The sequence below is a fragment of the Patagioenas fasciata genome, chromosome 3, assembly GCF_037038585.1.
Source record: "Patagioenas fasciata isolate bPatFas1 chromosome 3, bPatFas1.hap1, whole genome shotgun sequence".
NCBI lineage: Eukaryota > Metazoa > Chordata > Aves > Columbiformes > Columbidae > Patagioenas > Patagioenas fasciata.
The window spans coordinates 97,242,021-97,268,832 of NC_092522.1; the positions used below are offsets into that span (position 1 = coordinate 97,242,021).

Sequence of the window (26,812 nt, forward strand, 5' to 3'; positions counted from 1 at the left end):
ATTTTCAAATTCTCATGTTAAAACCAAGTCATTTAAACTCAATTGTTCAAAGCTTTGAGCTACAGTCAGGCATATACTTTTAACACCTCCATGTGTGAATTGTCAAATCAGTTCCTCATGTCTGCTTTTTTATTCTTTTCTCATTCACTGAAACTACTTTACTTTGAAAGCACAAAGATTAATTAGCATACCTATGCATCTCTAATAATACACTTACTGCACAGTTCTACATAACTCCAAATTAAAATGAAGAAATATTCAGAATCCAGAAAAACCTGTTTTCCAACTTCTAGTGGGTCTAATAAAGATTACTATAAGTGTCTTTCAAAATAATTGAATTTCAAGTTCTTGGAAGTGGAATAAATCATTGCTAATTTTTAAGTGCCTACAGTGTAAACTTCTATACCAGGCTTGACACGGTGGTCTCTGCAGATTCTGTGGAAAGAAATGAGAATTTTAAAGACTCCAGTCATCTGACCTATTTTGGACATAAAGTTCAGGATGATACAAATCATGCTTTAAAATTTAAGAGTCTTTTATGGCCTGTAAATGAAATAGCATGGATGAAAAGGCCCACATTTCAGGAGGTGAACCTTAACTGTCCATGCTCTGCAAAATAACATTTTTTTCATGTTCCTACTAGCTTCTTTGTTTAAATAGTCAAAAAAAAAAAAAAAGTAATGGGTCTCTTTGTATGTCTGTGGGTGCACATATGCAGTACATCTAGTTGTGTGTTACAACTATATTCAAAACCAGAAAAAAAAAAAAAAAATAATAGAGTTGTAGAGTGCTAAAATTACTTTAATTTTAGAGAGGAAAAAAAAAGAAAAGAAAATAAAAAGGAAAGAAGAATTGTGATGCAGTCCCAGTACTTGTGCACTGAAAAAAAGTGTTAGGTCATGTAAAATATTTTATATTATAAACTTGTTGCCATATAAAACAGAGAATGGGAACTGTTTAGTCTATATTGTCTTTATGTACTCTTTATTAACATACTGGTTGTTACACAGCTTCTGCTAGAAAAGTGATAACATTACATCAAGACTGGAAGTGCAAACACACCAAATCAGATCACCTAAACCTAAAAATATCTCTAGCAACTACAAGTTCAGCTAAAGTTCTAAGGAATGTAAATTCTGATTTTAGAGCTTCAAATGTTTGGGTTGGTTAAAAATGAAACACTCTTATTAGAAATGCTGATTTTTCTACGCTTTGCAATATGGAAGGCAACAATGAGTTATATTCTTTATAAGGACCTTCAGGAAGTTATTTGGTAAAATCAGACTTACTAGTACATACATGTCTAGCTCTTTCTTTTATGCTCAATATCTTGGTTTGGGTAAGGGAGAAGTTCACCTAATACATACCTAAAGCAAATAATTTATTTGTAATGTAACTGAAATGTTAAAAATACATCATTATTGGGCCAGATCTAGTGGCTAAAGAAAAAGAATAAAATGTGCTTTAAATTAGGATGTACACATTATTTAATTTCCCCTCCATTCCATATTCACACTTTTTCCTCCTCCTCCAGATCTTAAGGTCAGTGTTTGCTGTAATCAAAGTAATTTTCCATTTAGTTAGGATCTTTTATTCTTAGTAGCCAGCAGAGTCTTTTGTTTTGAGTTCAGTTTGAGAATAATGAAATAGCATCCTCGGAGAGAGTTAATATTTTCTTCCAGTAGCTTTCCAGTGTCTGGGATTTGATACGAAGAGAACTCACTGGTATCTTGGCTGTTGTCAAAGACTTCTTCAACTGTCTAGTTGCAGGTGCAAATTGGTAGGAGGGAGGTACAGATGGGCCAGCAACTAAATTGACATTCATGTTGTTCAACGAAGTATTCCATACCATGAATGTCACACTCTGTTTATAAGCAGGAAATTGCTAAGGAATGGCTCATCTTTGATGGCTGCCATCCATGAGGTGTCCTGCTCCTGTTCCTGCTCTTGCTCCCATTGCTCAGCTTCCATGGCTTCCCTATGCCTACTATGATCTTTGCATTTTGCTGGACTTGCTGTGTTCTCAGTGTCCACTCTCTAGATTTCATTACTGGGAGTACACATTTCAGCAGCCAAATATTGCTCTGTATCATGGGGCAGAGCAGCCCTATGGAAAGTGATGTGTGGTCTTGGATTGATGGCAAGATGAGTCAATAGTGTGCCCTGGCAGCCAGAAGGGTCAACCGTGTCCTGGGATGCATCAAACACAACAAAGCTATCCATTCAAGGGAGGTGATTATCCCACTCTACGCTGCAATGACATGGACCCACCTTGAGTATTGTGTGCAGGTTGGTGTACTGCAGCATAAGAAGGACATCAAACTATTAGACTGTGTCCAGAGAAGGGCAATCAAGATGGTGAAAAGTCTTGAGGTCAAGACTTATGAGGAATGGCCAAGGTCACTTGGCTTGTTCAGCTTGGAAAAGAGAAAGCTGAGTGATGACCTCATCACAGTTTGCAACTTCCTCAAGGGGAAGAGTGTAGAGAGAAGTGCTGATCTCTCTTTGTTGACCAGCAATAGGACATGAAGAAATGAAATGAAGCTGTGTCAGGGGAAATTCAGATTGTACATTAGGAAAAGATTCTTTACTGAGGGGGTGGCTGGTCACTGTATCAGGCTCCCCAGGGAAGTAATAACAGCACCAAGCCTGTCAGAATTCAAGGAATGCCTGGACAATGCTCTTAGTCATATAGTTCACCTTTAGGTAGTCCTGTGAAGAGCAGGGAGCTGGACTCAGTTATTCTTATGGGTCCCTTTCAACTTGAGATATTCTATGAATCACAGAATCACACAATGTTTGAGATTTGAAAGGTACCTCTGGAGGTCATCTTGTCAAACTCTTTTGCTCAAGAAGGGTCACCTACAACAAGTTACCCAGGACCATATTGACATGGCTTTTGAATATCTCCAAGTATGGAGATTCCACTACCTCTCTGGGCAACCTCTTGTAGTGCTTCATCACCCTTGCAGTAAAAAAAAGTTTCCTGATGTTAATGCGTGTGCTCAGTTTGTGCCCATTTGTGGCCACATTTTATTTCACTGTTATCTTGGGAACAGAATTTGTAATTAAACAATTTAACTTGTAAGAACTCATGCTTAAGGTCATTTTTAAAAATAAACAGTATAATAGCGCACTCTTTAATTGAATTACCTTCTCTCCTTCTTATTTTGTATAACTTCTTTATTTTTTCCTTCGTTTCTGTACCTGCTGAACTTATTCCTGATAGAAGAATAACATACTTAATTGAACACAAAAATCTGGTTTGAGTTCTCTAAGTATTGCATTTCTCAATTATTCAGCCCTCACTCACTATGAAGTGATAATGAGGCATTAAAAGCTAAGTGGATTACTGTGGAGATCTCTCCTGACATCCATTTAACACTTAATCAGATCTTAATACCATAAATTATGCATTTCTCAGCAGTATTCAGATTCTAATAAATTTTATAACAGTTTGGAGTTACTAGGTTTTCTTGACCTCATTGTGCAGGGAAAAGTTGTAAAGTTTGTTTAAAGGATACAGCCATTATAAGGATTTCAGATTTGCAGCAAAATAATTTTTTAAGCCAGTACTAATATTTATTCATAAGGTTTTCCTGGACAAGACAATTCCACCCTCATGAATAAATATGAAAAAATGGATCCAAAATTCATATTAAGTTGAATTTTATTCCACGCATTTTTTTTTCCTCCAAATTTTCCTTCCAGACTTCATTAAGGAAAAGAGAAAAAAAGAAAAAACCCCACATTTCCTATGAGATAACAACTTCCTCAATATATTTAGTTGATTTTGCAATTAAAATATCTTTTTATTTTTTATCATGTCTTTTTGCCAAACAATATTACACAAAGTTACATTTTATAACTCTGATCCTGACTCATAGCATAGCTTTTTATGAGCTTTAATCACGATGGCACTTCCCCAGAGATACAGGTATGTATAGCTACTATTAATGTTAATACAAAGTGAGCAAATGAGAGTCTTGTAAATGTAAGGTCATGTTGTCCATAGCTGCCCATGTAATAGTACATATTTTATTATAATAATAGACAATAATAAGTATCTAATTTCCTATTTTATCTATTTTTAAAATTTTACAATAATAATATACTTTTAAAGTGTTTCTAACTTAGTAAGCTTTGTAATACAGTAAAATATACTCTTGGCTGTTGAAAAATTGATATATGTTAATACTGGTCTATTTTTGGCTGAAGAGCAAAGGGACAACATAAACATTAAAAGTCTGTACAACATGCTGGTCAGCCACTCTGTAAATACATGAGATTGTACATGTGGTTCAGCACCTGTTGGCCCAAGATGGAGATCTCTGGCCAACAAATCATAGCATTAAGGACTTAAGATGTATATTTTTGTTTAGATTTACAGAAGTTTATAAAAAGCAATCCTTAGGTCTTAGCTTGACACTCCAGTATATTAAAAGATGCAGTGTATGTTTCTCAAAGGTTGAGTGGTTTATATTAGGAATGGACTAAAGTGAATGAAATTAGTAGAAGCCCTTCACATAAACAGAGATGTAGTAATTTCTTATTAATTGCATACTATTAGTTCATGTTCTCCTAATGTCTCCGGCTTTAGATTGAAAGGAGAGCTGATTAAAAATTTTAAAACAATTTTGTTATTTGAAATATTTTTTTTTTGCCATACAAAGAATTTAAAGTAGAATACTAACTTTTGACACATTTTTTAGAACATAATGTATGTTCAGAGAAATTATCTCAGTATCTTGTATATCTCTCTCAAATGTTATTTTCCTGTACAACCCTTCTGTTTTTTTCTGCTTAAGTCACTGAGTGAAGTAATAATGATAACAAACTGGTTGGTGATAAAAACATCAATAATCTACTATTGTTTTCTTTTCTGAAGTTCTCCTTCTTGAAACTTTTTAAAATTTCTCCACTTTCTTCTGGTTTTCTGACCAGTAAAGATTGTTTCACTTTTCATTTCTCCATTTCTTCATGCCTTATCTTTTCTAAAATTGAAAACAAAACCAAAACCAAACAAACCCAAATAAACAAAAAAAAAAGAACGCAATCCAGAACCCCTGCTGTACAAGTAGTAAATAAAAAATAATATATATATTTTTTTTTTTTTAAATAATTGGAACAGGAACAACATCGTACTAATAACAAGGAAAAAAATATCTGAAGAACCTTTACACAGAATTCATTATATTGTTTTCAGTACCAAAAAGAATAATGTATTTTCTTTTTCGTCAAGTCTACTGGTCTTCCAAGACTAATGGTAAAGTTGATGGTCTTCCTTATTGACTCTTAACACATTACCAGAGATCTATTTCTCTTCAGTACATCTGTTTTAGAACTGTTCAGTTACAAGTTCAGTTATTTCTTTCTGCTGAGCTAAAAAAACCACTTCAACTAAATGAACAAGTAGTTGTTCAGTGAAATAGAGGGCTGACTCATGCAGCAGTAAAGTAGCAGAAAATGCAAAGGTATTAACTCAATCTCAGATAATTATTTAAAGTGAAAATCTTCCCTCTTCAGCTCTGTATCGCCATTTGGATCCCATTTAAAATTGGTTTTGAATGTTGAAAGAGTTTGTTTGGACTTTTTTTTAAGACCCTGAGGTTTATGTTATATATATAAACGGAGAGAAAGGTGTGTCTAAACTTAAACAATGTTTTTAAATTCTAAACAATAATCCAGAAAGATTATTTAATGCAATAGTTATTTTACCAATATTGCTAATAAGGTTCATGGTTTATTTTTGAGAACATTATATTAATTCTTAACCTAATTTGAACTTATTTTTTTTCAATTCCAGGAAAATTCTGTGAGGTGCAAATTGAAAACTGTGGTTCCAATTCGTGTAAAAATGGAGGAACATGTGTTGACTATGAAGACCATTTTAAGTGCAATTGCCCTATAGGTAAGTCACTGGAAATTTATTGTATTTTCTAACAGAACAAATAAAATGTCACCCAAATATTTAAGTTTGATCAATAACAACATAAAAATAGGAAGATATCTCAATGTATGCAATTAACATTTTTAAGAATCCCACTTTTTCACTTTGTTTAGGAAATAAAACTGCCAAATTACTCTAATAGAGTGGTGTTAACTGCTAACATGCTGAACAGACACTATGTCAATATTCTGAATGAACTGTGATTAAACATTCTCTTTGTGGTGCAGGTTTTGAAGGTGAAAGATGTGAACTGGATATTGATGTCTGCCTATTCTACAATACAAGCTGTGCCCCAGGAGGACTGTGTGTGGATAAATCTCATGGATTTAATTACACGTGTTTATCACAGTGTATTGGAAAAAAAGAGGTAGGATAAAGTGATACATTCCCCCCAGTGTTTTGAGGAAATCAAACAAGTTATTCTAAGAGCAGTGAGCTGACAAGGCCTCACCCGTGGAATTCCTAAGCACAGTACTTGTTTTTGATATATTCTCATACTAACCTTCCTCTTTCTTCTGTAACGCATGCATTAAAAAGTGCATGATATGACTAGTCTGGTCTTTCGGCAATGAACTCTAATGTCTGAGCTCTGCCTTTCTTGTTCTTTATAAGTTTACTCATTGATGTCTCCTTCTGTCTCCTACTTGCTGCTATTGCATTGTGAAGTGTAGAAACTTAAGATGAAATTTCCTTGAAATATTTGATGTGTTTAAAAGTTACTAGAGAGTAGATTAATGGTACATTAACTCACAGAAAGAATGTCAAAAGTTTCATTTACATTATAAACAAAAATAGACCATAATCAACTAAACAACAACAACAACAAAAAAACTAAAGCAAGACTAAATACACTGCAATGAGAGATTAAAATGCAGTTACAAAACATCAAAATTATCCTTGCAAATTACTCTTAAATGTGTACAGAATATAGTAATCAATTTGATTTTTGTACATTCAATGTATTCTAGAAAACTTTAAGTTAGATACTTACAATGCTTAGGCTAAAATAGCATCCATTGTGTTCCCTAATGTGTTTAAGAAACATATTTGCTGTATCTTTCTCACTTCCCTTTAGTGACTTTTTCAATTAACTGGTTTTGGTAGGATTCATTCACATGAGGGTGGAGTACAGACTCAGGCAGGTCCATCAGTTACTGAGATTTCAATATGGGATAAAGTAAAATGCAGATGTACTTTTTTCCATTATGCTAGTTATTTTAAAAGTGATGTACACAATGCTATATAGCCCTTTCAAACAGCTGTTCAAACATGATAACCAGTGTTTCAAAGGCTTAATCAATTTTTTTTATTGAAATATATTAACCATAAAAATACACTATGTAGACCAAGCAATGTGTTTACAAAGAAGCAATCAACATTTATGTCACCTTGAAGTCCGTGGTTACACACTCATCAATGAATATGAAATGTAACACTGAAATACTCACTGACTCAAAGGTTTGTATTTAAATTGTTCAGCATGTGGTAAATTTTAACATTTTTATGATTTAGAGTGTCATACTGAGTGCAAATTTATTGTACGTAGCATAACACCATAATGATGCAATAATCATTATGGCTAGTTAGGATGGGAAGTTATGATGTGCCAAGGATGCTGATGGGAGCTACTAAAGCATTTTACTATAATATTTGCTTAAAAGCCTTCAGACATATTTAATTTATTGATACAAACACTTCAAAGACCATCATAAATGTCATGTGGGGAAAAAAAAATAATACTATGTATCTGTATCTATATATACTCACTGTATAAGACACCGAATTTGGGCATGATCTGAATAATTAGTAGATTTTCTAATGAGAAAGTGAATAGAAACTAAAATAAAGGAGTGATATATTTGCATTTTACTTGTTTTCTTAGCCTACAGATCATTAAAGTAATGACATTTGCATGTTGGAAAATATAAAGGCCTTATTCAAACAAATGAATATTTGAACACTATTTGAAATAGTGTAAGTAATAATTTGAAATTAAAGGTTTATATTATCCAGTAAATTACATAATTCAACATTTAAGTCTTTATTTTTTCTTTGTTGTTCGAGAATAAGTATATATTTTTGCGTTATTTAATCTCTTTTCCTTTTCCAATGGTACATCAGTTGCACTGAACTGCTTTGCCTCTGTGTATTCAGCACAATAGGCTCAAAAGAGTGATACTATTTTTAATATTTTAGTAAAAAATAAATTTAAGACGTTGGGACTTTTTTTTCTATATATAAATGTATAATGACACTAATGTGTTATTTTTATTTTTTTCTTACCCAGCACAATACTTAAAACATTAAGACTGTTTTTATTATTTTTTAAATTATATATGTATATATATATTTAGAGACATGTGAATGTACTAAAACAGGGGATATCTCCCTTTAAATTTCAAAATCTAATCTTAACTTCATAACCAGGATAAAGCCTGTCTGCCCTGTACCTAGAGTTATGAAGGATCTTTAAGTTAAGCAACATTTTTTGGCATCTTGAAAGTAATGACTTTCAACAAGATCAAATTTAGCCACTTCATATTATAATATCCTTCCTTCTCTTATCTAACCAGGAAAATGTCAAAAGAAATAAAGAAAATATCCTTGTCCAATTTGAATAGGATGTGTGCTACAAACCCCAATACTTTTATCAACATTAGTTTATAGAAAATTGATAAGAGCAATGGTAACAACAAGTAACTGTAGTGCAACTTATTGAACATAGATCATAAAACTTCAGAATCACAGAGCAGCCAAGGTTGGAAGGGACCTCAAAAGACCTTCTAGTCTGAAGTTTTGTGGGAAAGGGAGGCTAGGTGAGATTATTTAGCACCCAGTCTAATTGCATCTTTAAAACCCCCAGTGACAGGAACTCCACCAGATCCCTGGACAGGTGATTTGCTTCAAAAGCCCAGCTGTGACCCGAACAATCACAAATGTGGAGGGATGCTAATACATGCAATTATTTTTAGTGGCTGTGGCTCCTTTCAAGCCATTTTATTGCTTCTCTCAAAACACTGGTTTTTCAAAAATCTGTTAGCAAGCTTACAAAATCATAGGTTCCATTAGCATTTCCTAAGAAAAGATTTGAAATTATAACAGTAACTATGGGAACTTCAAAATGTTGCTCAATGGTTGTTGTTTCTTAAAAGTACTCATAGGAGTTACAAAGTACCTTTCAGTTATTTTTTAATTCTATTTTCAGTTTTAAAAATGTAAATAGACACACTTAGTGGGCATCAACTTGGTTTGTTAAAAATAATTCCCATATGAACTAAACCATGTCTGAAAAGTTCTCTCAGTGTCTATTTATCTGTTTATTTATGGTATTAAAGTTGTGTCCAACTGGATTACTGAGCTCCACTTGTATAATTTACTTGGAAGTGGTTTTCTCTTTTTATGAACCAAATTATTGTAAGTTACCTTGTTACATTTGCAGGCATGATCACAGTTCCAACCTTCTGAATGGAAAGATCCATGAGCTGAATGCGTACTTAGTGTTTAGAGGAGCTGCCACTATCATGCTTGTGCTGGTTCTTACATGCTGTGCAAGTTTATACGGTTGCCTCATCTGTAAAAGTAAGGCAATCACATAAATCATGGAAGAGTGAAAAATCTTTAGGTTTGATTTATTAGAAGGAAAAAAAACCTAAAAGATCTTGAAAGCTAGAAATAAGGCTTTTCTGATTAACCTTGAAGTTGTACCTGCGAGTAACTGTCTCTTCAGCAAATCTGTGTTGCTTGTGAAGTATGTGACATGATGTGATGTTTGACTTTCAGATTAGAGCTCTGTCATATTGCAAATACTACATTGATAGTTCAATTTAAAAAGATTTTTAAATGCCTTCATAAAAACAATTTATATGAGTATATTTTTTTCAATCTGTTTAGCGCATTTATGTGTGAAGAGAGGCTTGTGGAATTCAAATCTTAGTGTTGTTTTCAAGATAAGCCTTCTTGGTTAAAGGTAAACTTTCCAACAATCAAAGAAGATGGGAAACACTTAGATGCTTTAACAGAAGATCGCTCTGGGAAACTTCACAAAAAAATTTGGAGGAGGTGGTCTTTGAATCACTAGGTGTTTATCTTTAATAACCTACACAGGATAGTGAAGACAGGAAAAGCGGGAAAAAAACAGATATTATTTTATATCTTATGTGATTATATGCATTTACACATTCAGAAATTAAGCTTTTTTTATTTATCTCAAAGAAACTAGGTTTGTGCAAAAGTAATTGTGGTTTTTGCATTATTGAAATTTGCCATTTGATATTGGAATATATTCTTAAATAAATGTGGTTATTTTATATATAATTTTAATGCGCTTTTCTCTTTTTTTTTTTTTTGCTGCTGACTTATTTCTTGATGTTTATTTTATATTTATTTTAGCCTATGGAAATGATATTAGAGAAAAAGCAAATTCAAGCAATTTTCTTATTTGAGTTCAAATGGGTCGTAAAACAGCAGAGACAACTTGCAACATCAACAACACTTTGGCCCAGGAACTGCTAATGAATGTACAGTGCAGTGGTGGTTCAAGAAGTTTTGCAAAGGAGATGAGAGCCTTGAAGATAAGGAGTGTAGTGAACAGCCATTTTAAGTTGACAACAATCAATTGAGAGCAATCATCAAAGCTGATCCTCTTACAACTACATGAGAAGTTGAGGAAGAACTCAACATCGACCATTCTATGGTCATTTGGCATTTGAAGCAATTTGGAAAGGTGAAAAAGCTCAATTAGTGTGTGCTTCATGAGCTGACTGAAAATAAAAAAAAAACCAGCTTTTTCAAGTGTCATCTTCTCTTACTCTGTACCAGAACAAACCATTTCCTGATCGGATTGTGACACAGGACGAAAAGTAGATTTTGTGCAACAACCAGCAATGACCAGCTCAGTTGTTGGACTGAGAAGAACCTCCAAAGCATTTCCCAAAACCAAAATTGCACCAAAAAGAGGTCATGGTCACTGTTCAGTGGTCTGCCGCCAGTCTGATCCACTACAGCTTTCTGAACCTTGGCAAAACCATCTGATCTGAGAAATATGCTCAGCAAATTGATGAGATGCACTGAAAACTGCAATGCCTGCAACCGACATTGGTAAACAGAAAGGGTCCAATTCTTTTCTATTACAACGTCTGGCTGCACATCTCACAACTAACACTTCAAAAATTGAATGAATTTGGCTACAAAGTTTTGCCTTATCCACCATATTCACCTGATCTCTCACTAACCAACTATCACTTCTTCAAGCATCTTGACAACTTTTTGCAGGGAAAATTTTTCCACAACCAGCAGGATGCAGAAAGTGCTTTCCAAGAGTTCATTGAATCCCAAAGCACTGATTTTTATGCTGAAAGAATAAGCAAACTTATTTATTGTTGCCAAAAATGTATTGATTGTAATGGTTCCTATTTTGATTAATAAGAATGTGCCTGAACCTAGCTATACTGATTTAAAATTCATGGTCCAAAACCACAATTACTTTCTCATCAATAATTATAATTAATCAATTTAAAGTTTATGGTAAAAGTGCAATTCGTGAGAAAGGAAAAAAAAAAAAAAGGCAAAGGTAGTGGTAGTTACCCAAAAATTGCGAGAAGTGTATACTTTCAAGAAAATTTATTTTCTTTCTATAACAAGAATAGAAGCTGAAAAATAAAAAGCTTTTGCAAAAGTTGAAATAGATCAACTTCTCATGTAGTAATCTCATAAACAAGCTAGTAAAACAATGCACATGCTCCAGTTTGATGTAAAGCAGATATTTATACTCAGTTTTCCTAGCACTAGTTTCCTGGCAAATATCCAAGAGAAACAGTGAGTAGTGTTCTTCAAGGGCCTGACTTGCATTCAGTTCTACTCAGTGTTTTCTTTCTGAATGGTAGAGCAGATTATACATGATAAAATTCAATCTGAAACCACCTTGGAGAAATTATCTGGAAAAACAGGATGTAATCTAGTGTGTGTATTTGCAAAGGACAAGTGACATCTGTAGACTTCAGGATTGTTGTTTGAAATTAATCTCCAAAATAAAAAAAAAAAAAAAATCAATGACTTTTAAATTACCAGTGCTAGTAAACATTACAGGTAGGGTTTTAAATGCTGAGCAACATATCCATCTGTAGAAATGTATTTTCTATATAGTTGTCTACAAAGTTTGCTTCTTAGAAACCACATTAACAATACATACTACACTTATGGAATGAAGAAAAAATACTGAATTGTCAGGAGCCAGAGTTGCAAAATTGGACAAAAAGAAACATAGTGGAATTGACTATGCAAAAATTAGGAAAACTAACTTCTATGACGGAGACCAAGAAAGGTATCAGGTTCTGCTACAGGCAATCTAAAGATTTTAGCATTTGCTACACAAGGAATAATTCAATAGCACCAACAATGTAGGTAAAGGTTAAACCTACAAGCAGTTAAATTAAACAGTGTTTCTTTCATATTAATCATACTTTTCTATGTTTTCTGTTCATAATGAATTCTGGACTTTTTAGCAAATATTTATTGACATTTTGATATTTTTGTCTTGTAAGACAATCTTGAAGGGTAACAACTTCTATAAACTAACAAAACAGCACAAGAATAGAATGAATGTAATATTGTGGCAATATTGAAATATACTTTTGTCTTAATTGTTTATGTCTTTTTGTAGAAGGTTTTCTTGAGTGTAAGCTTATTTGAGGTTTGAGAAAATACCAAGTCTCAGGACAAAATTCTGCAGAAATGTTTAAATAAAAAATTAAGAAGACACATAAAATTAAAAAAAAAAAAAAAAAAAACAAACAAACAAAAAAAACCACCCCAAAACATTTCCAAAACTATACACAGAAGAGGTTTTTTTGCATTTGTATTGAGCAGTGTTTTTCTTCAATAAGTTGTTCTGCTGAAAAAGAATCCCAGATTAAGTCCTAAATTCAGTACTGAGAACCTAGCAAAGATCTCTTAATTTCAAGGTCAATCTAAAACTTAATCAAAGACAAATGAATATTACAGGATTTCTGCCAAGAATTGTTATTAATACAAATCTTAATGACATTATAAAGATATTCAGACTCAATCAAAGTGAAGTACTAGTGCATTAGCTTATCTTCTAGACACCATTTTCTTTAGAAACCAATTGATTAGAAGGAGAGGTCTTAATTGCTTTGAAATGAAAATGTAGTTATCCATTTTTACACTGGCAAAATTGTCACAGAAATAAAATGGGACTTTAAAAGTAAAATTAAGAAAGGAGCATTCATTCTAGACTAGAACTTCCTGTAATTTTGTAAGAATATGGGCAATACTGGTTTAGTAAATAATCTTAGAAAATAAAAACTATAAGAAAACAAATGGTGTTCCAGTCTAGGTTTATTCATTTTTCAGTATCTGCAAGTTAAAAAGAAAGAAGGTTCTGGTCTTTCCAGAGAATAGATGTAATATATATACATTGAAATAAAAAAGATTCAAGGGCAGGTTGTGAATCAGAATTAGAATTAAAATAAAAAAAAAAAAAATTCCAGATTTTTTCCAATAGCCACAAATTCCATTAAATTATACACAGATTTTAAGCACAGGAACAGTTGTTTTAATCTTTCAATGGAAAAATAAGAGGCTAGTTTACCATCTTCCATCTTAAAATAAGAAAACATTTTAAGGTCAGTTCTGAATTTGGCACTATTAAATTGAATCATAAATATCTCTTTCCAACTAAACAATAAGTTGATATATTGATTTAATGACATTCAGTATTTTAGGTTCTTGGAGATCTGGCTTTTGTAATATTGCAACATCAAAACATTAAATAACCATATTTTTTACCATCAGCTTATTCAGTTAAACTCTTTGGGGAAAAAAACTAACAGATAGAGAAAAAACTCTGTATGTATTTGTTCATCTCATCTTCAGGTATGTGGAAATGGAGGTAGCTGCTTCTACAATGAAGAAAACCAGACATCTCACTGTGTCTGTGCTCTTGGATGGACAGGACAAACATGCCTGCAGAATATTAATGACTGTGAGGCAAACCAGTGCCAACATGGAGCCACATGTGAAGATGGAATTAATAAATACAGGTACTAACATGATGCTTTCTACACATCCCTTCACAAATAAGTCTATGCCATATGAAGATATGTTTTCTTTCAACAAGAGCTACAATGAGAGTTGCTGTTGCAGTAATATTTTTCTCAGATTATAAAAGGCCTTAAATATTAACTTCCAATAAACATGCACATTCAATAAGACTGTAGTCTAAAGTATTGCACAGGAAGGCCTCACAAACACTCCTCTTTGCTGGACAAAGTACTTAAATGAACTACATAAAACATCAGTTAAATAAATCATCAGTTTTGTAAAATTCACTCCATGAGCCTGGTATGTGACATGGAGTGATTTCTCTTATTGAAAGCTGAATTATAATTTTCAAGTGAATATTTGAAATGCTGAGTTCCTTGTGGCTATTTTTTTTTAGCTATTGACAAAACTGTCAAGTATGTGTTTCCTTAGTGAGCTGTAACATGCCCTGGATATTTGAAACTGGGACTGTACAAAAGTATGGGGGAAAATGGAAAAGGATTTCTTCACTAAGCACAGTTCAGCTGTTCTTATCAGAGTTGAATTATTTATTTTTCCTCTAGAAAAAAACAGAATAACTAAAATCTCTCCATAATGTCAGCAGATGTATTTTGAAAGCCTTTAATTTTATGCTGTGTCCTGTACTTAGAAGCACTGTAATTAATATGCTTTAATGTTTCTATTTAGAAAAGATTGCAATAGTGGACAAAGTTAATATAGAAGTAATTAAAAATCTCTTCCACTCCATCTCTGTTTTTGTAGGATCTTCTGTAATAATAACTGAAATCCCCAAATAAGCACACAAATAGAGATAAGTCTATGACTCTTAGTATACTGGAGTTAAAAGGAATTTTTGCCACAGAGTCCTTATAAAGTCTATATCCTTCTTTTTTGCCAGCTTGCAGTCAGCTCCCAAATCAGTCAGTCACATTTTGACATTTTATTTGACTGATACATCTGTGGTTTTCCTTTCTGCATCAGGAAAATAATTCTGATAGGAGAACTAAGCCATGTTTACTTCACAAAATCCACTAGCATTTACGGAGAAATTAGTAGGTCTGAAGACTTCTAGTAAAACAAAACCTTTTGAATTTAGCTTGCTAATCCAGACTCAGGCTACTGACAGAAAGTAATTCTTACCTTTTCAGTCTTTGAAAGACAAATTAAATTGACAGATCAGTCCATTTATTTAAGGAACAAAAATACATACCATTAAGATTCTGATCCTAGATATGTTAGTAGACAGTTTTGTTACCATAGGACCTGACCCTACAGCAACACAATTGATTATTTTGCAAAAATAATAGGCAGAGTGTTTACTGTATAACACCTGTTCTGTCAACAGAGCTTTGCTGTTTTTCAGTGACAGTGAAGCATTTTTCAAGAGAACTGAACTACTCCTTCCTTAAAAATAATGGAATTTCACAAGAGTTATTGTCAGCAAGTGAAATTGTCATTTCCCCATCCAATACACCATTAAAACCAAAAGAATAGGAGAGGAAAGGAACATTTTTGAAACACTCTTGCAATTTACTTCTCTGTCCTAAAATGGTATCATTTTTGATAAGGCAGCTGTCAAGAGTTTTATTTGATGCAAATAGTTTCAGGAAGACATAAGAAAACTGTCAGCAGAATACATGGAGAGTTAAGACACGTAGGTGTCATTAACAACTCTACTGATGACTATTATAGTCATTCAAAACACCACCTAAAAGTACCTTTATCTTTTCCACTTATTAAGTAAACCAAAATGTTATACTTTTTGTTTGTTTGTTTGCTTGTTTGTTGTTGTTGTTTTTAATTTATGGAAAATTAGTGTGAACTCCAGACTTTTCTCCTAGTTAAGAAATTTTAACTTCTAAAGTAATTATTAAACTTCGGTCAAAATATAGCATTCCAGTGGTAGCTTGTTGTAGTAATGGTAAGACCAGAAAAGCACAGAAAGTATCCAGCTCAGCTTCAAGAACATCCCACTCTTTTACGCTCTCACATTCAACAAGCTGTAAGACTTTTCCAGATTAGAAATAAAGCACTCAGCTGTAAGTAATTTTTTTAACTTTCCCTCTCCTTACCATGGCATATTTTTTCCATCCCATTTTGAAATTACTGTTCCTGGTCCAGACAGGAGCGTCACATAGGTGTATATTTAATACACGCAGAGAATTTCCTTTGAGTCTAGGATGGGGAATTGCTCTGGGTGAAGGAGGAGGACTTTAAAACTATGATAAAGTATAACACACAATACAGCTACATAATAAAAGAAACACAATCACAGTAATAAGTCTTAGGAGTTTAATTCCTTTGGTTTAGTGACCCTTCTCTTACAACTAAAGTGACCTCAACCACACTGACACAAAACCTCTTACTAATTCAAATGAACTATTGCACGTCTAGCTGAGTCTGTGCTCTTTGAGATATCCTAAGTTAATCATCATGCATTTAAAGCGGTAACTTCTCCAAAGAATTACTGCCCCTGGCACTGGATTCATGGTGTAACTGTCAATATGGTTAATCTGGCAGATACCACACAATAGATCAATTGCATCCACACACTGAAAGAATGCCTTTACTTTTGGTCATATACACCTGAGAGAAAAAACAGAGAAGATTGATTATCTCAGCAAATAGACAGTGTTATTGCATAAAAAAAGTATTTGAACTTTCCTTTTGAAAGGATTTCTATTGGTTCTCTGCAGTAGAAATCCCGTCTATTCAGACGAAGTTCTATGCTTATCAAAGCCCTGGGAAAGCTCAACAAGGAATATTGATAACTGTTAGATTAAGACATTTGAAGAAGATGTATTGTAGGATTTCCTGTTGTTTAAAAGCTCATGACAAACTAATATGCTTTTAACATGTATTTTAGTCTATAGATACAGCTCTGAGGTCAGCATTTCATGAGTTATTATGCAGGAAAACTTCCCATTAAGAAGTCAGATTTGGTGTACAGCAAAGCTTGAATTGTGAATTCACTTTTCATTGTTCAATATATAAATTTCAGACTGTGTAATTTTGTCTGGAATTAATCTCACTACAAAGAGTAAAACCTCACCTAGTGACACACTGCTAAATGAAATGCTTTAGAAGATGAATCACTTCTTTGCATGATGCCAGCAAGATTATGAAAAGTAAACATAATTTAGATAATTTTCAGTATCACAAAATTGAAAGCTTTGATTGCTGTATTAAACCTTAACTTTTTTTTCATTTTCTACCAGCTGTTTAAATTAAGCTGTTTGATTAGGTTATTTTTTTATATTTACTTTTTCATTTTCAAGTTTATTCATCTTATACCATATAGGCAATTTGACTGCAGGACCTGGTTGACAGTGCCATATAAACTTAGTGCTATGATATACACAGTTTTCTGTAGCAATAATAGGCTTCTTCAACTAGAGAAAGAGGAAAAATGCTTTTCCTGTCTTTGTTACAACTCCAGGAGGTAGGCGAATATATGTTGCAATTTCTTAGGGAACATCTCTGTAATAAGTTATACAATAGCTTTTCTGCAGAGAACACAGATACTTACAAAAAGCTAAAGTAAAACTAAGTAATTTTTTACTCCATTTCTGAATGTGTGTGCAGTTTATATTTCAACTAGAAAACAAAATAATTCTGAATAAATGCACTTAATCTTCCTGGACTACTATAATAACAAACCCCACACCTGTATACAAATTCTTTTTTAAATTTATTGTAGAGAAGTATTTCAGTTTTGCAGAAAATTAAAACTGCAGATCAATGCATGATTCAAAGCTTTTTTATATCATGTTCAGTATTTTGGTGCTGCTGAAGTATTAATGCAAGGTCATATTCATTAAAATCTAACACGGTGATGTTATTTTTCCTACTACAAGTGTAAAAGACTTAATTACTTAGAGATTATTGGTCTTGATACGATTTCTAAGAAAGAGAGGAAAAGATATTTGAAGTTCAGCTATGTCAGTGTAATACCAGCACAGTGTTTAACGAAACTGTGTTCAAGACCCGTTTCACAGATTGACTTGGTGATGAAATGATAATATTCATTAAACATCTTGGATAATTCAGAATTTTATCAAAATGTTTGAGCTACAAATAAATGCAGTCAGATGTTCATATCCAAAGCCCACAGAACTGTACTTAAACTATTACACATTAAATTTAAGAAATACGTGCAGTGCAATCCATGTCTATTTTTTTTGTGTAGTACTGTTGAGCATTTAATGCATCACTACAAGTGGTAACTATTGTATGTTAATGCTGTTAAATTAACAAAAAATGCACCAAATTTAAGGCCCTGACTAGACTTCTACTGCATAAAAACAGCTTGTTTTTATTGAAAAATAGATGCATCATAAAGTACAGATTTAAAATAAAGACTAAATAATGATTATTACTAATAAATGTTATCCTTCCTTTTTAGATTTTCCATATATTATATTATGCACTAAAGTTACTAGTAAACATGTCCTTAGAATTTGGTGTAGAGTGTTATAAATTACTTGTAAGGAATTTATTGAACTTCTAGATCCTATCACCTCTAAACCTAAGTTTGAATTATAAACAATAAATGAACAATTCTTAGATGTTTTAATCCTCAACACACAGTAAGAAATTAACTTGTTATTAAGAGGACTAGAATACTCCTGTCTGCATTAATGTATGTGTTCGGCAAATAGTAACAGAACAAAACCTATTTCTGCACCATTAGTTTGTAGTTTCATGTTGTTTTGGGCTGCTGTCACAGATTTGGGCTTGACTAGCTGCATTAGTCAGCCACTTTGTTTCACATGACATGAAGATCCAGTTTTAAAGTTATTTTCTAGTCCTGTTTACACTGGAGAAAACAAACAGACAAAGACAAACAAACAACCAGCAACAACAACAAATAAAAGAAAAAAATTAACTAACCAAAACAGCTCCTATACATTCAAGAAAGCAACAACTTATACTTAATAGCTAAACCAAGTAAACTTTTCACAACGAAGTGACAAGAGAAAACATCATAATTTTATTTTTCCTGAGCAACAACATGAAATCAAGAGCCTTGATTTATCTGCTACAGGAGATGAGCCATATTAAATTGGAATATATCCAGTTATAATTTCACCAGGAGAAACAAAAGACATTCCATTCTTGGTTTAGATTTCTTCAGACACTGGAGCACTGAAAAATATGCTACTCATAACATCATTGTTTGTAGTATGGAATCAGAAACACGAAACTGAAACTAGAAGATTCTCTTTTACATCTGTTCCTACGTAGTTCTGTGGTCTCTGAAGATAAGCTACACAATCAGTAATAGTAAGGAAACGACAGAAAAGTCCTTCTCTTAATCCTCTCTTTCCTGTTAAGGAGAGCTGTAGATTAAATATTCTGTTCAATATTACTAAGAGCCATGTTTTCAAAGAAAGATAGAATAGTTGCATTTTCACAATGCACACACTCATCATTACTGTAAAAAAATGTTTTTCTGGCTACATAAAATTTAATGAAGGAAACAAGCTGATTAACTGCACCAGAAAACAATGGTATGGCTGTTGTTTCCATACTGAACATTTACTGCTGGTGGATTCAGAAACTGTTCAGCTAAAAGTAACTGAAAGTGTGCGTGCTTTGCATTTTTATGTAAATCAACATTTACATTTAGCTGTAAAACAACGTATTAGAAGATCCGTGTGAATTTCATTCCTTTAAAAAAGTGAGAATCAGAATCAGTTGGAGTTCTCAAGAGAGGAAAATTTCTCCTTTGCTAAGGAGCGACCAAGGTTAGAAGAGAGAATACAGTAGCTATACTTGTGTAGGTACTGCAGTGCAGTAGCAATGGATCTGCAAAGCAAAATAGGTGCTGCTAAAGAACTCACAAACACACTATACAAGATATGGAGGGCCTACTTCAAGCCACCTCTATTTTGGTTCATGAGCTAGAAACACATTAGCAGTTGATGTGCTTTAGCTGTACTCTGAGGAACACATCTACTGATTTAGTTTCAATTGAAATTCATCACTTTTACATGTTCTGATACTTCTCTGCAATATGATACAAAACACTACAGCTTGGAACAGCCGGGAAGTTTCCTCTTTTCTGATCTGTATAAAATAGTTATACAGCTGCACCTTGAGACACAATGGAGCACAATGCCATTCCTCAGGTATTAAAAACAGAATTTCCCAGGCATGAAGAAAACACAAAGTCAACAAAAGTCTAACTGGGAAGCCTGGACCTTCCTGCAGGCAACTGGTATTAGTTTATATACATATAAAAATAATAATAATTGTTTCTCAATAACTTGGTGATTGTGGTATTAAAAGAATGAATCATTTTATTTTCTAATAGTACCTGGCTTTTCCATAAACTAAACGATCTCTAAACTCAGTCCACTGTAGAGTTCCATATAACAACCAATAGTGTGTCCTTATGAATACACCTTCTTTATTGTAGGCTTCTTTTAGTCACAGCATGAAAAGGGAAAATTTCCTAATTTTCTATCTGCTCTGAAACTACTCTTGAACACTCAGAGCTGTACTCATGTCCACCGATTACCTTGGAGGAAAAAAAAAATGGATTAAACACTAGGATCTATTCATTATATACATATCTCTTTTCCCTCTTCTTTTCTCTTCAGGAGTATTTCGTTAATATTACAATAGATGGAGCTCCCACAGCATCCTGCCCCTGTTGATTTCCAGTTTGTACACAGACAAAGGTCTTTCAAATTCTGTCTTGCCAAGAAGAAACTGCAGGCAAAATGAGAGCCTAACTGAACAGAGAACAAAGTATGCCTATGGTGGACATGGTTATAACTTAGTTAGGCCAAAAGTTATATTGAAAAAGCTTTCATGAAATGGCATTCAAAATCATCATGCTACTTTCTATAGGACCCTTTCTGTACACAATCTTACATGGAGTCTTTTTCCTACTGACTTGCAATTATCCTGTTGGAAATTTGATAGGGATCTAAAAATATCTGGGTGGAAATTCCCACAAGTCTAACATAAAAATGCAGTATTAATAAGCAAGGACTGAAGCAAACAGCCACATGAACATTTACTTCTGTTAAAAATAAGGAAAAAATATCCTTTCTGCCAGATGGATTGGTAGGGAAAATTGCTATAATCAAGGCTTCCTAAACATGTTAGCTCCTTTCAGCTTCTAGATAACACCTCTATGGACCCAGAATATGTAAGATGATTGTAAAATTATCTCCTCCCATGCAAGGACACCTCTGGACATGATAAGGGAAGGATCAGTTGAAGAAAATATTGCCAAATACAAGGGATTATCTAATTTTCTAATTCTGTGAGATGTGGATCAGCTACGAGATAATCCAGCTTTGTTTTCATTCACACATTAAAAAAAAAAAAAAAACCAAACCATAAAAAAAAAAAATCTCCAGTCTTCTACAATTTGTATGTCATTCTACATTATGGGAAAAACTATCCAGCTCAATTTCTTTAAAGTTGTATAGATTGTAATTTTTTTTCAGCTATAGACAAAAATTTCAACCTTTGCATCTAATGATAAACCAATTTTATACTGATTTAATGTCCAGAGCAAACAGGATCTAATACTGTTTTTTCTCTTAGAGACATTGTAGCAAATAGCTAATAATTTTCATAAAAGAAATTCTTAAAATGCATAATACAGTTTATACCAGTTTTCTATTTGTGTATTGTTATCGTAAGCTTGGTATTAAAAACTATATAGCTACTAGTTTGTCCCACTTAAACAGCTAAGATTCTGCTTATTGTGCAGTTCCATTTAATTACTGCAATCGGTCTATATGAAACCAAGCTACTTTGTGACAATTAAAGGTAGAGAAAGAAGACTGGAAAAAATTGCAATCAATTTGTGAGTAATTCAAAGTGAAAGTATTGTTAACATTATTTGCCATTATTTACCTATATATTCAAGACTGAGGTTTTTGGTTGTTTGGTTGTTTTGTTTTTTTTTTCTCCTCTCATTACAATACCAGGTGCATATGTCCCCTTGGTTACACCGGCACATTTTGTGAACTTGATATAGACAATTGCATTGGAAACCAGTGTTCTGAGCATGGTTTCTGCCAGGACCACTTACACAATTACAGCTGCAACTGTGTGCCTGGGTATGAAGGACTCCTCTGTGAAGCTGAAATTAATGAATGTTCAAGCTCACCTTGCAAAAATGGAGCTACTTGTATGGATTTAATTGGCCACTTTTCATGTCATTGTGCAGCTGGGTTCAAAGGTAAGTTTTCTTTATTGAAGTGCTTTCTACTACAGATGTGATTGACCAATTTTATGCAAGCAATGTTTATATGATTGTTTAATAACAATTTTTAAATATATAAAATATGAATATACTAATATTTGTGTGTTTGTACTACTTCCAAGACTTTTAACTGAAATAACATGGAAACCTTTAGAGCATGAGCTTTGATGTCATTGGAAAAAAAAAAAAGTTTCAAAACAATGTTAATTATATTATTTTTATCTCACTGTTACACAGTCTTAGGTGTCACTGATTTAGTTATACACAGGCTGATAAGAACAAATGTTTTTGTACAGAACAGGAAAATCTAAGCATGAGGAGGTATGAGATCGGCAGTATCATCTCTTCACATGTATGAAATAGGAACAGTTACATTTGATTGAGTTGTTCAGACTCCCCCTTGACTCAGCAGAGACATTACATCTGCCTATCTTAGACACCTGTTCTAGGATGAGATGGGCTGCAGATTTATGTATTGGGTTGGATGAATCCTACACAAGCTGACAATGGGATTCCTTTTTGTCCTAATCCGCTGGTTTGTGTGAATATTCTGATACTCAGACCATGTGTGGGAGCCAAAATATAATTTTGGATTCACCAATGCTAAAGTTCTGCATTCACGGCCTTTAATCTAAACCACAAACATTATTATTCTGAATGTTTCTCTATCTTTATTGCCAGTTTGTGGTATACTACCACTAACAAAGGAAAAAACAAGTAGTGTAGTATGCACAGTGCCATCTGTACTTATCAACCATTAATTCACATCTTATTTTTCCGAGTTGCTGAGGGCTCTTGCTCTAATGCAGGGAGCATGAAATAGTACTAGATTTGTAAGTCCCAGTTAGATCATTGAAATCACACATGTATTTTGATCTTTCTGGGTCACTACTGAAGTGCTGAGCTATTTAAGTAATTACATGTTTGTGATATACATTTCCAGATTTCTTGTTCTGAGTTTGAGTTCAGTATATAATTTCTTGGTCATTTTAGTACACATTTAATAAATACATTTCCTCTTCATGTTCATTTATTAATAAATACGTAAAAAACAGAGTATTTTCCCTGAGATGGCCTAAAAAACATTCAGATAGCACTACCGAATGTCTGACTGCAAGTGAAGAGAAAAAGATACTTGGCTCACCTGTACAAAATCTAGCATAATTTATTTCCGTTTCGCTGCTGAAACTTCAGCTCTTATTTTGTATTTTCCTGACCTTCATGGGAGATTTCAGCCACACCAATATCTACTGCAGGAACAATACAGCAGGTATAAGATCTGCTTGGAAGAGTCTCATAGCATAAAGTCCTGGAGGGAAGAGGGACCCAAGAAAACCTGTCACCTCCTCCAAGCTCAAAAGTGGCTCATGTCAAAGAGCAAGAAGTTAGGAAAAAATACCAGAAGGCCTGCATGGATGATGAAGGAGCTCCAGGCCAAAATCAAACACAGGAAAAGAAAGATATAGAGGGTGGAAGCAGACACAGGTAACCTGAGAGGACATATAAAGACATTATCTGAACATGCAGTGGGAATGTTAGGAAAGACAAAACCCAAATGTGGTTGAATCTGACAACGGATGTGAAAGACAAGAAGGGTTTCTGCAGGTATTTATGTGACAAAGGGAAAAGCAGGGAAAATGTGGATCCAGTTTTCAGTGAGGTGGGGACTTGATGACACTGGACATGGAAAAGTTTTTAGGTAGTGAATGTTGCCTTTGCCTCGGTCTGTAGTAATAAGACTGTCTTTCTGACATCCAGTGGCCTGGAGACCATAGGGAAAGTTTGGAGCAAAGAAAGCGTGGAAGAGGTGCAAAACGCTCAGATCAGGAAATACTCAGGCAAACTAGATACACCTAAGTCCATGATCCCTGATGTACTGCATCCACAAATGCTGTGGGAGCTGGCAGATGTCATTATGAGGTCACTGTCAATCAACTTTAATTGGTCGTGGTGATTAGGAGAAGTGCCCAAAGACTCGAGGAAAACAGATGTCACTCCTATCTTCAAGAAGAGCAAAAAGGAAGACCTGGAGAACTGCAGGCATGTCAGCCTCACTTTGATCCCTGGGAAGGCAATGGAGCAGCTAATCCTAGAAACCCGAAATGCCAGGAAAATCATCTGCAATAGTCATCATGGATTCACCAAGGGCTAGTCATGTTTGACTAACTTGATGAACTCCTACAATGATATGGTAGATGAGATGAGAGTAAAGTATTTGTCTACCTCAACATCAGCAAGGTTTTTGGAACTGTTTCTGACAATATTCTCATGAAAAAACTGATGAAGTCTTGGTTGGACAATGGGATGAATCGAATACTGGTTGAACAAATAGTCCCAGAGGGTGGTGATCAGTAACATGAAGTCAAGTTGGAGGCCAGTAACTAGCTGTGTACCCCAGGGTTCAATAGTGGGTCCAGTCCTGTTTAATATCTTCATAAATGATCTGGCTGATGGGATACAATGTACCCTCAGCAAATTGGCGGAAGACATAAAAATAAGAAGAGTGGTTGATATATCAAGAGGGTTATGCTACCATCCAGAGGGACCTTGGCAGGCTGAAGAAATGAGCTGACATGGATCTCATGAAGTTCAAGCAGAAGTTCCAAGTCCTGCACCTTCGGAGGAATTACCCCAAGCATCAGTACATGCTGGGTGCTGAGCAGTTGGAAAGCACCTTTGTAGAGAAGAATCTAGGGATCTTGGTGGACAGCAGGTTGAATGTGAGCCAGGGATGTGTCCTTGTGATAAACATGGTAAATTCCTGGGCTACATTAGGCAGCATTTTGCCAGCAGATCAAGAGAAGTGATGCTTCCCCTCAGCATTGGTACTGAGACCGCACCTGGAGTACTGTGTCCAGTTCTGGGCTCTCTGGTACAAAAGAGACATGGAACAACAGGAGGGGGTCCAGTGAAGGGCCATTAAGATGACTAAGAAACTGGAGAATCTCTCCTATAGGAAAGGCTGAGTGACCCGATAGTGTTCAGCCTGGAGAAGGCTCAGGGAGGGGATCTCATCAATGTATATAAATACTGGAAGGGAGGGTGCAAAGAAGATAGAGTTGGACTCTTTTCAGTAGTTCACAGTGAGAGGACCAGATGAAATGTGCAAACCAAAACATGCGAGGAGCTGTCTGAACATCAGTAAATACTTTTTTACTGTTAGAGTGACTGAACACTGGTACAGGTTGGCCATGGAGGCTGTGGCATCTCCATCCATAGAGACATTCGAAAGCTATCTGGACATGGTCCTGGGAAACTGGATTTAGGTGTTCCTGCTTGAGCAGGGAGGTTGGACAATATGACCTCCACAGGTTACTTCTAACCTCAATCATTCTGTGACTTTGTGAACATGAGGACTTGCTTGTATAAATGATACAATGACATATTACTGGAAAAATGTTTTTATTATCGTTATTTTCTCACACAATGAGGTATTATATAATAGCATTCCTACAGAAGCAAACTAAAGGAAAAAAGAAATTTTCACAATATTACTCACTTAGTGTAAGTTATCATCACATGTACTGAATATATTGAATCCTGACTTTTCAGAATATAAACCACAAACACTAAATAAAAGGTTGTTTAAACTTACCAAATGTTATCACTACCCTAGCAATCCCATTTTCATATAGTCTCTGACAGTTTATGATCTTGGGATATTTTCCAGCACAAAACAGATTTGAAGTTCAGTCATAACTACACGATATGAATCAGTGAAGAGTATCTCAGTATAACACTAAAAAAACATATTTATTCCTATCTCATTTCTTTTTGTATGTGTGTTCGTTAAGTCTTTTATCTGTAATTCAATTTTTTGACATATCCAGATGTACTTAATTTTTCTTCATAAAAAGTAAACTTATTTTCAGATGAAATATCAAAGGCAATAGTAAAACAGAAGTTATTGTTGCTCAGGGCTCTGTGTATCTTTGGGAAACTATTATACTTTATGTACAAGGATTCATAGATTTGCAAATAAGCCATAAGCTCCCAGTCATCAACTTGGTTTCTCTCCTGCTGTTAAATGAATCCCTTGGTACTCTTTGATACAACATTAGAATCAGTTTTTATTTCAGAAGCAAAATTTTACATAGATAACTCATAGCTGTCCTATCTGCCTAGATGATTGATCGATCTGGTGTCTAGCAGCATTTCTCAAATGCTTTATATTCTGATGGCTAGGGACCCCTTAGGACTTGTCAACATGAAGAGCATGATCTGATTTGGTAAAAAGCAACTTCATAAAAAAATCCAAGACTTGTGTGTTTGCACAGTAAAAAATTATTTGTAACATGATCCACCACAGTCTTTCCTTTTGAACTGTAAACTGTACTTGTGATGGCAACTTTAATATGGAGACATTTTGTATATATCTGGAGTACTCTCCATCACCTACAAGAGAATTTGGCCAATGTCAGACTTGGAAGTTTGCAGTAGGGTCTTTGAAGACTGAGTAAATTATTTTTTTCAACAAAATTATCCCATCCTTTTTATCATGGGATGACCCTTTATATTGCTCTCTCCTGGCTCAGTTCTTCAAATATAATTGTTTACCTTCAAAG

The 26,812-nt window shown here is 34.1% G+C and overlaps 1 protein-coding gene across 1 annotated transcript in view; it reads left to right on the forward strand.

Moving 5' to 3' along the window:
- Positions 1 to 26,812, forward strand: part of EYS (eyes shut homolog) — an 870,143-nt gene that overhangs the window by 179,391 nt on the left and 663,940 nt on the right. Inside the window, exons 10-13 of the mRNA XM_065834576.2 lie at positions 5,807 to 5,911; positions 6,178 to 6,317; positions 13,844 to 14,010; positions 21,970 to 22,223. Of these exons, the coding sequence (XP_065690648.2) occupies positions 5,807 to 5,911; positions 6,178 to 6,317; positions 13,844 to 14,010; positions 21,970 to 22,223 (666 nt within the window). The remainder of the gene's footprint in view (positions 1 to 5,806; positions 5,912 to 6,177; positions 6,318 to 13,843; positions 14,011 to 21,969; positions 22,224 to 26,812) is intronic.